Source organism: Anser cygnoides, chromosome 4, assembly GCF_040182565.1.
Source record: "Anser cygnoides isolate HZ-2024a breed goose chromosome 4, Taihu_goose_T2T_genome, whole genome shotgun sequence".
NCBI classification, from domain to species: Eukaryota; Metazoa; Chordata; class Aves; order Anseriformes; family Anatidae; genus Anser; species Anser cygnoides.
The window spans coordinates 14,185,788-14,197,341 of record NC_089876.1 but is presented as its reverse complement, the minus strand read 5'-3'; the positions used below and the strand labels follow the sequence as shown (position 1 = coordinate 14,197,341).

The 11,554-nt window shown below is 55.8% G+C and overlaps 3 protein-coding genes across 5 annotated transcripts; all 3 read left to right on the top strand.

Annotated features, from left to right (window-relative positions):
- The first annotated feature begins 573 nt into the window (after positions 1-573).
- LOC136790668 (inositol 1,4,5-trisphosphate receptor-interacting protein-like 1) lies at positions 574-1,958 on the top strand. Its single transcript, XM_066995828.1, has 2 exons — positions 574-632; positions 975-1,958. Exons 1-2 carry the CDS (start codon positions 630-632, stop codon positions 1,956-1,958), a joined length of 987 nt encoding a protein of 328 aa, XP_066851929.1. The 5' UTR covers positions 574-629.
- Positions 1,959-4,024: 2,066 nt separating this feature from the next.
- On the top strand, positions 4,025-5,838 carry LOC136790641 (inositol 1,4,5-trisphosphate receptor-interacting protein-like 1). Of its 2 annotated transcripts, none has more exons than XM_066995650.1 (2): positions 4,025-4,237; positions 4,840-5,838. In XM_066995650.1, exon 2 carries the CDS (start codon positions 4,918-4,920, stop codon positions 5,821-5,823), a length of 906 nt encoding a protein of 301 aa, XP_066851751.1. In that variant the 5' UTR covers positions 4,025-4,237; positions 4,840-4,917; the 3' UTR covers positions 5,824-5,838. The 2 variants fall into 2 exon arrangements, with proteins under 2 accessions (XP_066851751.1, XP_066851750.1); XM_066995649.1 differs by lacking the exon at positions 4,025-4,237 and adding an exon at positions 4,247-4,498.
- Positions 5,839-7,867: 2,029 nt separating this feature from the next.
- LOC136790640 (inositol 1,4,5-trisphosphate receptor-interacting protein-like 1) lies at positions 7,868-9,699 on the top strand. 2 transcript variants are annotated; one of them, XM_066995648.1, is made up of 2 exons: positions 7,868-8,102; positions 8,701-9,699. In XM_066995648.1, exon 2 carries the CDS (start codon positions 8,779-8,781, stop codon positions 9,682-9,684), a length of 906 nt encoding a protein of 301 aa, XP_066851749.1. In that variant the 5' UTR covers positions 7,868-8,102; positions 8,701-8,778; the 3' UTR covers positions 9,685-9,699. The 2 variants fall into 2 exon arrangements, with proteins under 2 accessions (XP_066851749.1, XP_066851748.1); XM_066995647.1 differs by lacking the exon at positions 7,868-8,102 and adding an exon at positions 8,112-8,363.
- The last annotated feature ends 1,855 nt before the right edge of the window (positions 9,700-11,554 follow it).

Here is an 11,554-nt window from a genome sequence, read left to right as displayed (position 1 = left end):
GGGGGTACTATATGCCCCAAGCCTGTCAGTGTTCAAGAAGCCTTTGGAGACTGCCCTCATTCATATGCCTTCTCTCTTCATTAGCCCTGAAGTGGTCGGGCAGTTGGACTGGGTGATCGTTGTGGGTCCGTTCCAACGGAACTATTCTGTCACGCTCAAACGAGTGCCCACCATCCTGTCTAGGCAACTGGCATGGGAGCTTCAAGGGCCCTAACACTGCTGGTCGCTAACAGTCTTTACGGCTTGCCTTTTGTACGACTAGGGGTGGACGCACAGCCAAAAGGTGCATTTTCTTGGTTAGCAGGCCATGTAGGACTCAGCCCTGCCTCGGCAGAAGTCACCCAAGAGGAGAAGAGGGAAGGAGCAGGCTTGTGAGTCTCCGTTTTTATTTTTCAGAGCAGTTTGGAGGGGGTTCGGAGCCCCTGGGAGCTCACTGCTCTTGGGTTAGTAGGTTTGGTGTGCCGGGGCCTTGGTGCCCAAGGCAGCCGTGCGTCAGCTGGGTGGTGGGGCGTCTGTGACACGGCTCTGACGCCTGTCACATGTCAGAGGACATGTCACAATGGAGAGCTGTCCTCAAGGGAGCGAGCGCCAGGCAGCGCGCTTCATTTGGACTTGGGCGGTCGGTGAATATGGTGTGTGGGGGAAGGCTGGGCTGGGCAAGGGCCGCGGCTCGCGTCGGGGGTGGGGGGGGGGGATGGTTCTGAGCCTGCACCTGGGGCCCAGACACTCAGGGCCACACCGCGGGCAGGGCACGGTGCTGCCACAGGGGCTGGGAGCAAGGCTAAAGGGACTCCCAGAGAGTCTCTGCCCGGGGCCTGTGTCCCCTTCCAGCCTGCCAACACCCAGACACGCAGTGCTCACAAGCCCTGCTTTTGCCCCCTCCAAGCCCACCCCTCTTACCAGCCCCGCTCCCCCAGCCACCAGACCCCTCCCAGACAGACCCACTAACCCCCTTTCTCTCCCCACTCCTCCAGGCCGTGGCCGAGTGGATTGTCTTTGCCCTGTCTGTGCTGGGAAGCCAGTATGTGGGGCATGTCAACGAACAGGCTGACATGTCCACGCTTGAGCAGATGTGGCAGCGTGAGGAGCAGCTGAGACGGGAGATGGCTCAGCTGCTAGACGAGATGGAGCGCAAGGTGGTTGTCGAGGAAGCCACGCTCTCCACTGTGTTCCAGCAGTGGCATATGTGGGCCATTGTTGGAGCCTTTCTCGTGCTCTGCGGGCTCTGCTGGCTGGCCAGGCGAAGGAAGACCAAGTCTGCCAGAAGCAGAAAGGAGCTCAGCTCCAGCAGTGATGAGGAGGGGGAAGAGGACAACAAGGAAAAAGTCCGCAGTGGTGCACGGCGTGCTTTCAGGTCTTCAGCAAAGCGCACCTTTGGGCCCATGCAAGAATTGGCCAGCTTGTGCAAGGAGCTAGTAGGAGACCTCCTCTGCGTTAGCCAAGCACTTTGCAGGAATATTGTCATGCCACAGCTGCAGCTAGCCACGGGGACGCGCAGCACCTACAACGGCTGGAGTCTCCAGCAGGATGGCTTATTCTACCGCGTGCATGTGTTCCTGGATCCACCTCCCGGGTTCTCCTTCCTCCTCGACTTGGACCCCACAGGGCAGCGGCCAGCAAGGCAGTCTGACGTCCGTCTGGAACTGAATTGTGTGTGCTCCAGGGAGAGGCTGCTGGGGGACGTGAAGTGCATCCTCCACCATCTCAATGACAACATGGGGAAGCATCAGGCCTTGCGTCTCCTACGCACCCTCTGCACCGAAGTCTACCTAGACACGGACAAAGTCGCCTCCTGGGTCCAAGTGCTGGTGAAAAAGGCCTGGGTGCTTTTGCCTATGTCGCACCACTGCCAGCTAACAGTGCTGCCCTCCTCCCACTCCTGCAAGTTAGAGCTGATAAGCGCCTCCCAGAGGTCCATCTTCATCGAGATGATTATTGCCATGCAGCAAGCTGAATAGGACTCCTTCTGCTGCAGCATCAACTAGGCAGGGGCTGGCTTCACCATCAGCACGCCGTGAGAGACAACATCACATCATGACCATCAGCTGCGCTTCTTCAGGCTCACGGCGAGACACGCCTGCCAGAACAGCTTCTACCTCCTATGTCGCAGCTCCGCACCATATCCTGGAAGGCGCAGACTGTTCCACCTCTTCCTCAAAGGCAGCTGTGATGCACCTCCTGATGACGACACCCTTGCCAAGATGGCACAGGAGGTTTCCTGCTGCAGCTGGATGACATCCTCTGGTACCCATGCTGCTGCCTAGAGGAGAAATACCGTTGACCCTTCCTCCTAGGAAATAAAAGGGTGACCGAGGACGTTGTCTTACCCTCGGTCTTCTGAACAACCATCCTGCTCAACCTCTCGCAGTGCCTGGTGCTGGAACCAGCTGCCCAAGCCCAGGTGCTGCACAAGTTCCAGGAGCTACAAGACCGGCTCAAAGTGTTGTCAACCTACGGACATCAACAGAGGTCTCCACACAAAGCGCTGTGTTTGTGGGGTTCACAGACGGCAGTGGACATTGACCTCATCCCTCGGGGAAGAAAAGGAGAGAACGTGACAAATGAAACCCCCCAGCAGTAGCAATGTCTTCTTCTGGACGATCCTTCTTGTTCAGCAGGAAATGAAGACAACAGCAGCTACAAAAAAAACGACTTTCCCACTCCGTTCCCCTTGCACTGGTTTGGCCTGGGTGACAATTTCAGGCACTGGGGCAGAGCATCTGCTCAGCCCAGAGACTCTCTGGGGAGAACTAAGTACTCTGCACATGAAGAAGACAGTGGGAATGGATCCTCACGCCTGGGAACAGTTGTGGAGGAATCGTGCATGTGTTCTGGACTGTGGGCAAGCTGGATTAGAGGAATTCAGCAAAAGCGGAGTCTGGGGAATCTCACCCAACCCACACCAAGAAGCCATTGCAAGCGGGCTTACCACAGAGCACCCTGTCACCTCCTGGACAGTGACTGCCCAGCCTGTGTGAGAGAGTCAGTTCCCTGGGGGACCTTCAGCTTTGCAAAGACGACAATAAATTAGCTCTCTTCCTGAATGTCTATGCAATACACTTTATTGGGGAAAGTAGGCATAGGTTGCTACCTGCTCAGCTGCGGCAGAATCAGGGCACCATTTGGAGGTGATATGTACCAAAACAGAATGCTTCCCCTCTCCCCCTCTTCTCTTTCTTTTCCGGTTTTCTAGACTGCTTCCCTTTTCAACAAAGATGTCTTTGTGTATAAATACCTGATGGGAGGGAACAGAGAGACAAGGCAGAAAAACTTTTCTCTGTAGTGCACACTGACAGCAATAGGACCAAATAAAAACCTTGAAATTCCACCTGAACACAAGAAAGCATTTTTTTTTACTCCACGGGTGCATATTCTCTGGCACATGTGGTCCAGAGAGGTTGTAGAGTCTCCATCTCTCACGATATTCAAAAGCCATCTGGACACGATCCAGGGCAACCTTCAGGCGGTGGCCCGGCTTGAGCAGATGGGTTGGACTTCACGACCTCCAGAGGTCCCTGCCGACCTCAGCCATTCTGTGATTCTGATGCCTCGGATTAGTAAGAATCAGGATGGAAAGGAAGGAGAACCTTTGCTGCCCATCCAATACCTCATTGTTTGCCTGCCGCACAATGGCTTCCAGCTCCTCCTGTTTGTTGCGCATGCTGCGTGCATTGGTGTAGATGCACTTGAGTCACATCATTGCCCTCACCCTCAACCCTGGGACTGCTCCCCCAGGCTCATCTCCATTGAGCCTCATTTCCCCCTCATCCCCCTTCACACCTAGTTTAAAGCCCTCCCAAGGACCCTTGCCAGCTCCTGGACTAGAGCCCTTTTCCCTCTTTGGGACACGTGGGACCCACCGGCAGCCATCAGGCCAGGTGCCCATGCCTGTCAGTGTTCAAGAAGCCTTTGGAGACTGCCCTCATTCATATGCCTTCTCTCTTCATTAGCCCTGAAGTGGTCGGGCAGTTGGACTGGGTGATCGTTGTGGGTCCGTTCCAACGGAACTATTCTGTCACGCTCAAACGAGTGCCCACCATCCTGTCTAGGCAACTGGCATGGGAGCTTCAAGGGCCCTAACACTGCTGGTCGCTAACAGTCTTTACGGCTTGCCTTTTGTACGACTAGGGGTGGACGCACAGCCAAAAGGTGCATTTTCTTGGTTAGCAGGCCATGTAGGACTCAGCCCTGCCTCGGCAGAAGTCACCCAAGAGGAGAAGAGGGAAGGAGCAGGCTTGTGAGTCTCCGTTTTTATTTTTCAGAGCAGTTTGGAGGGGGTTCGGAGCCCCTGGGAGCTCACTGCTCTTGGGTTAGTAGGTTTGGTGTGCCGGGGCCTTGGTGCCCAAGGCAGCCGTGCGTCAGCTGGGCGGTGGGGCGTCTGTGACACGGCTCTGACGCCTGTCACATGTCAGAGGACATGTCACAATGGAGAGCTGTCCTCAAGGGAGTGAGCGCCAGGCAGCGCGCTTCATTTGGACTTGGGCGGTCGGTGAATATGGTGTGTGGGGGAAGGCTGGGCTGGGCAAGGGCCGCGGCTCGCGTCGGGGGTGGGGGGGGGGGTGGTTCTGAGCCTGCACCTGGGGCCCAGACACTCAGGGCCACACCGCGGGCAGGGCACGGTGCTGCCACAGGGGCTGGGAGCAAGGCTAAAGGGACTCCCAGAGAGTCTCTGCCCGGGGCCTGTGTCCCCTTCCAGCCTGCCAACACCCAGACACGCAGTGCTCACAAGCCCTGCTTTTGCCCCCTCCAAGCCCACCCCTCTTACCAGCCCCGCTCCCCCAGCCACCAGACCCCTCCCAGACAGACCCACTAACCCCCTTTCTCTCCCCACTCCTCCAGGCCGTGGCCGAGTGGATTGTCTTTGCCCTGTCTGTGCTGGGAAGCCAGTATGTGGGGCATGTCAACGAACAGGCTGACATGTCCACGCTTGAGCAGATGTGGCAGCGTGAGGAGCAGCTGAGACGGGAGATGGCTCAGCTGCTAGACGAGATGGAGCGCAAGGTGGTTGTCGAGGAAGCCACGCTCTCCACTGTGTTCCAGCAGTGGCATATGTGGGCCATTGTTGGAGCCTTTCTCGTGCTCTGCGGGCTCTGCTGGCTGGCCAGGCGAAGGAAGACCAAGTCTGCCAGAAGCAGAAAGGAGCTCAGCTCCAGCAGTGATGAGGAGGGGGAAGAGGACAACAAGGAAAAAGCCCGCAGTGGTGCACGGCGTGCTTTCAGGTCTTCAGCAAAGCGCACCTTTGGGCCCATGCAAGAATTGGCCAACTTGTGCAAGGAGCTAGTAGGAGACCTCCTCTGCGTCAGCCAAGCACTTTGCAGGAATATTGTCATGCCACAGCTGCAGCTAGCCACGGGGACGCGCAGCACCTACAACGGCTGGAGTCTCCAGCAGGATGGCTTATTCTACCGCGTGCATGTGTTCCTGGATCCACCTCCCGGGTTCTCCTTCCTCCTCGACTTGGACCCCACAGGGCAGCGGCCAGCAAGGCAGTCTGACGTCCGTCTGGAACTGAATTGTGTGTGCTCCAGGGAGAGGCTGCTGGGGGACGTGAAGTGCATCCTCCACCATCTCAATGACAACGTGGGGAAGCATCAGGCCTTGCGTCTCCTACGCACCCTCTGCACCGAAGTCTACCTAGACACGGACAAAGTCGCCTCCTGGGTCCAAGTGCTGGTGAAAAAGGCCTGGGTGCTTTTGCCTATGTCGCACCACTGCCAGCTAACAGTGCTGCCCTCCTCCCACTCCTGCAAGTTAGAGCTGATAAGCGCCTCCCAGAGGTCCATCTTCATCGAGATGATTATTGCCATGCAGCAAGCTGAATAGGACTCCTTCTGCTGCAGCATCAACTAGGCAGGGGCTGGCTTCACCATCAGCACGCCGTGAGAGACAACATCACATCATGACCATCAGCTGCGCTTCTTCAGGCTCACGGCGAGACACGCCTGCCAGAACAGCTTCTACCTCCTATGTCGCAGCTCTGCACCATATCCTGGAAGGCGCAGACTGTTCCACCTCTTCCTCAAAGGCAGCTGTGATGCACCTCCTGATGACGACACCCTTGCCAAGATGGCACAGGAGGTTTCCTGCTGCAGCTGGATGACATCCTCTGGTACCCATGCTGCTGCCTAGAGGAGAAATACCGTTGACCCTTCCTCCTAGGAAATAAAAGGGTGACCGAGGACGTTGTCTTACCCTCGGTCTTCTGAGCAACCATCCTGCTCAACCTCTCGCAGTGCCTGGTGCTGGAACCAGCTGCCCAAGCCCAGGTGCTGCACAAGTTCCAGGAGCTACAAGACCGGCTCAAAGTGTTGTCAACCTACGGACATCAACAGAGGTCTCCACACAAAGCACTGTGTTTGTGGGGTTCACAGACGGCAGTGGACATTGACCTCATCCCTCGGGGAAGAAAAGGAGAGAACGTGACAAATGAAACCCCCCAGCAGTAGCAATGTCTTCTTCTGGACGATCCTTCTTGTTCAGCAGGAAATGAAGACAACAGCAGCTACAAAAAAAACGACTTTCCCACTCCGTTCCCCTTGCACTGGTTTGGCCTGGGTGACAATTTCAGGCACTGGGGCAGAGCATCTGCTCAGCCCAGAGACTCTCTGGGGAGAACTAAGTACTCTGCACATGAAGAAGACAGTGGGAATGGATCCTCACGCCTGGGAACAGTTGTGGAGGAATCGTGCATGTGTTCTGGACTGTGGGCAAGCTGGATTAGAGGAATTCAGCAAAAGCGGAGTCTGGGGAATCTCACCCAACCCACACCAAGAAGCCATTGCAAGCGGGCTTACCACAGAGCACCCTGTCACCTCCTGGACAGTGACTGCCCAGCCTGTGTGAGAGAGTCAGTTCCCTGGGGGACCTTCAGCTTTGCAAAGACGACAATAAATTAGCTCTCTTCCTGAATGTCTATGCAATACACTTTATTGGGGAAAGTAGGCATAGGTTGCTACCTGCTCAGCTGCGGCAGAATCAGGGCACCATTTGGAGGTGATATGTACCAAAACAGAATGCTTCCCCTCTCCCCCTCTTCTCTTTCTTTTCCGGTTTTCTAGACTGCTTCCCTTTTCAACAAAGATGTCTTTGTGTATAAATACCTGATGGGAGGGAACAGAGAGACAAGGCAGAAAAACTTTTCTCTGTAGTGCACACTGACAGCAATAGGACCAAATAAAAACCTTGAAATTCCACCTGAACACAAGAAAGCATTTTTTTTTACTCCACGGGTGCATATTCTCTGGCACATGTGGTCCAGAGAGGTTGTAGAGTCTCCATCTCTCACGATATTCAAAAGCCATCTGGACACGATCCAGGGCAACCTTCAGGCGGTGGCCCGGCTTGAGCAGATGGGTTGGACTTCACGACCTCCAGAGGTCCCTGCCGACCTCAGCCATTCTGTGATTCTGATGCCTCGGATTAGTAAGAATCAGGATGGAAAGGAAGGAGAACCTTTGCTGCCCATCCAATACCTCATTGTTTGCCTGCCGCACAATGGCTTCCAGCTCCTCCTGTTTGTTGCGCATGCTGCGTGCATTGGTGTAGATGCACTTGAGTCACATCATTGCCCTCACCCTCAACCCTGGGACTGCTCCCCCAGGCTCATCTCCATTGAGCCTCATTTCCCCCTCATCCCCCTTCATACCTAGTTTAAAGCCCTCCCAAGGACCCTTGCCAGCTCCTGGACTAGAGCCCTTTTCCCTCTTTGGGACACGTGGGACCCACCGGCAGCCATCAGGCCAGGTGCCCATGCCTGTCAGTGTTCAAGAAGCCTTTGGAGACTGCCCTCATTCATATGCCTTCTCTCTTCATTAGCCCTGAAGTGGTCGGGCAGTTGGACTGGGTGATCGTTGTGGGTCCGTTCCAACGGAACTATTCTGTCACGCTCAAACGAGTGCCCACCATCCTGTCTAGGCAACTGGCATGGGAGCTTCAAGGGCCCTAACACTGCTGGTCGCTAACAGTCTTTACGGCTTGCCTTTTGTACGACTAGGGGTGGACGCACAGCCAAAAGGTGCATTTTCTTGGTTAGCAGGCCATGTAGGACTCAGCCCTGCCTCGGCAGAAGTCACCCAAGAGGAGAAGAGGGAAGGAGCAGGCTTGTGAGTCTCCGTTTTTATTTTTCAGAGCAGTTTGGAGGGGGTTCGGAGCCCCTGGGAGCTCACTGCTCTTGGGTTAGTAGGTTTGGTGTGCCGGGGCCTTGGTGCCCAAGGCAGCCGTGCGTCAGCTGGGCGGTGGGGCGTCTGTGACACGGCTCTGACGCCTGTCACATGTCAGAGGACATGTCACAATGGAGAGCTGTCCTCAAGGGAGTGAGCGCCAGGCAGCGCGCTTCATTTGGACTTGGGCGGTCGGTGAATATGGTGTGTGGGGGAAGGCTGGGCTGGGCAAGGGCCGCGGCTCGCGTCGGGGGTGGGGGGGTGGTTCTGAGCCTGCACCTGGGGCCCAGACACTCAGGGCCACACCGCGGGCAGGGCACGGTGCTGCCACAGGGGCTGGGAGCAAGGCTAAAGGGACTCCCAGAGAGTCTCTGCCCGGGGCCTGTGTCCCCTTCCAGCCTGCCAACACCCAGACACGCAGTGCTCACAAGCCCTGCTTTTGCCCCCTCCAAGCCCACCCCTCTTACCAGCCCCGCTCCCCCAGCCACCAGACCCCTCCCAGACAGACCCACTAACCCCCTTTCTCTCCCCACTCCTCCAGGCCGTGGCCGAGTGGATTGTCTTTGCCCTGTCTGTGCTGGGAAGCCAGTATGTGGGGCATGTCAACGAACAGGCTGACATGTCCACGCTTGAGCAGATGTGGCAGCGTGAGGAGCAGCTGAGACGGGAGATGGCTCAGCTGCTAGACGAGATGGAGCGCAAGGTGGTTGTCGAGGAAGCCACGCTCTCCACTGTGTTCCAGCAGTGGCATATGTGGGCCATTGTTGGAGCCTTTCTCGTGCTCTGCGGGCTCTGCTGGCTGGCCAGGCGAAGGAAGACCAAGTCTGCCAGAAGCAGAAAGGAGCTCAGCTCCAGCAGTGATGAGGAGGGGGAAGAGGACAACAAGGAAAAAGCCCGCAGTGGTGCACGGCGTGCTTTCAGGTCTTCAGCAAAGCGCACCTTTGGGCCCATGCAAGAATTGGCCAACTTGTGCAAGGAGCTAGTAGGAGACCTCCTCTGCGTCAGCCAAGCACTTTGCAGGAATATTGTCATGCCACAGCTGCAGCTAGCCACGGGGACGCGCAGCACCTACAACGGCTGGAGTCTCCAGCAGGATGGCTTATTCTACCGCGTGCATGTGTTCCTGGATCCACCTCCCGGGTTCTCCTTCCTCCTCGACTTGGACCCCACAGGGCAGCGGCCAGCAAGGCAGTCTGACGTCCGTCTGGAACTGAATTGTGTGTGCTCCAGGGAGAGGCTGCTGGGGGACGTGAAGTGCATCCTCCACCATCTCAATGACAACGTGGGGAAGCATCAGGCCTTGCGTCTCCTACGCACCCTCTGCACCGAAGTCTACCTAGACACGGACAAAGTCGCCTCCTGGGTCCAAGTGCTGGTGAAAAAGGCCTGGGTGCTTTTGCCTATGTCGCACCACTGCCAGCTAACAGTGCTGCCCTCCTCCCACTCCTGCAAGTTAGAGCTGATAAGCGCCTCCCAGAGGTCCATCTTCATCGAGATGATTATTGCCATGCAGCAAGCTGAATAGGACTCCTTCTGCTGCAGCATCAACTAGGCAGGGGCTGGCTTCACCATCAGCACGCCGTGAGAGACAACATCACATCATGACCATCAGCTGCGCTTCTTCAGGCTCACGGCGAGACACGCCTGCCAGAACAGCTTCTACCTCCTATGTCGCAGCTCCGCACCATATCCTGGAAGGCGCAGACTGTTCCACCTCTTCCTCAAAGGCAGCTGTGATGCACCTCCTGATGACGACACCCTTGCCAAGATGGCACAGGAGGTTTCCTGCTGCAGCTGGATGACATCCTCTGGTACCCATGCTGCTGCCTAGAGGAGAAATACCGTTGACCCTTCCTCCTAGGAAATAAAAGGGTGACCGAGGACGTTGTCTTACCCTCGGTCTTCTGAGCAACCATCCTGCTCAACCTCTCGCAGTGCCTGGTGCTGGAACCAGCTGCCCAAGCCCAGGTGCTGCACAAGTTCCAGGAGCTACAAGACCGGCTCAAAGTGTTGTCAACCTACGGACATCAACAGAGGTCTCCACACAAAGCGCTGTGTTTGTGGGGTTCACAGACGGCAGTGGACATTGACCTCATCCCTCGGGGAAGAAAAGGAGAGAACGTGACAAATGAAACCCCCCAGCAGTAGCAATGTCTTCTTCTGGACGATCCTTCTTGTTCAGCAGGAAATGAAGACAACAGCAGCTACAAAAAAAACGACTTTCCCACTCCGTTCCCCTTGCACTGGTTTGGCCTGGGTGACAATTTCAGGCACTGGGGCAGAGCATCTGCTCAGCCCAGAGACTCTCTGGGGAGAACTAAGTACTCTGCACATGAAGAAGACAGTGGGAATGGATCCTCACGCCTGGGAACAGTTGTGGAGGAATCGTGCATGTGTTCTGGACTGTGGGCAAGCTGGATTAGAGGAATTCAGCAAAAGCGGAGTCTGGGGAATCTCACCCAACCCACACCAAGAAGCCATTGCAAGCGGGCTTACCACAGAGCACCCTGTCACCTCCTGGACAGTGACTGCCCAGCCTGTGTGAGAGAGTCAGTTCCCTGGGGGACCTTCAGCTTTGCAAAGACGACAATAAATTAGCTCTCTTCCTGAATGTCTATGCAATACACTTTATTGGGGAAAGTAGGCATAGGTTGCTACCTGCTCAGCTGCGGCAGAATCAGGGCACCATTTGGAGGTGATATGTACCAAAACAGAATGCTTCCCCTCTCCCCCTCTTCTCTTTCTTTTCCGGTTTTCTAGACTGCTTCCCTTTTCAACAAAGATGTCTTTGTGTATAAATACCTGATGGGAGGGAACAGAGAGACAAGGCAGAAAAACTTTTCTCTGTAGTGCACACTGACAGCAATAGGACCAAATAAAAACCTTGAAATTCCACCTGAACACAAGAAAGCATTTTTTTTTACTCCACGGGTGCATATTCTCTGGCACATGTGGTCCAGAGAGGTTGTAGAGTCTCCATCTCTCACGATATTCAAAAGCCATCTGGACACGATCCAGGGCAACCTTCAGGCGGTGGCCCGGCTTGAGCAGATGGGTTGGACTTCACGACCTCCAGAGGTCCCTGCCGACCTCAGCCATTCTGTGATTCTGATGCCTCGGATTAGTAAGAATCAGGATGGAAAGGAAGGAGAACCTTTGCTGCCCATCCAATACCTCATTGTTTGCCTGCCGCACAATGGCTTCCAGCTCCTCCTGTTTGTTGCGCATGCTGCGTGCATTGGTGTAGATGCACTTGAGTCACATCATTGCCCTCACCCTCAACCCTGGGACTGCTCCCCCAGGCTCATCTCCATTGAGCCTCATTTCCCCCTCATCCCCCTTCATACCTAGTTTAAAGCCCTCCCAAGGACCCTTGCCAGCTCCTGGACTAGAGC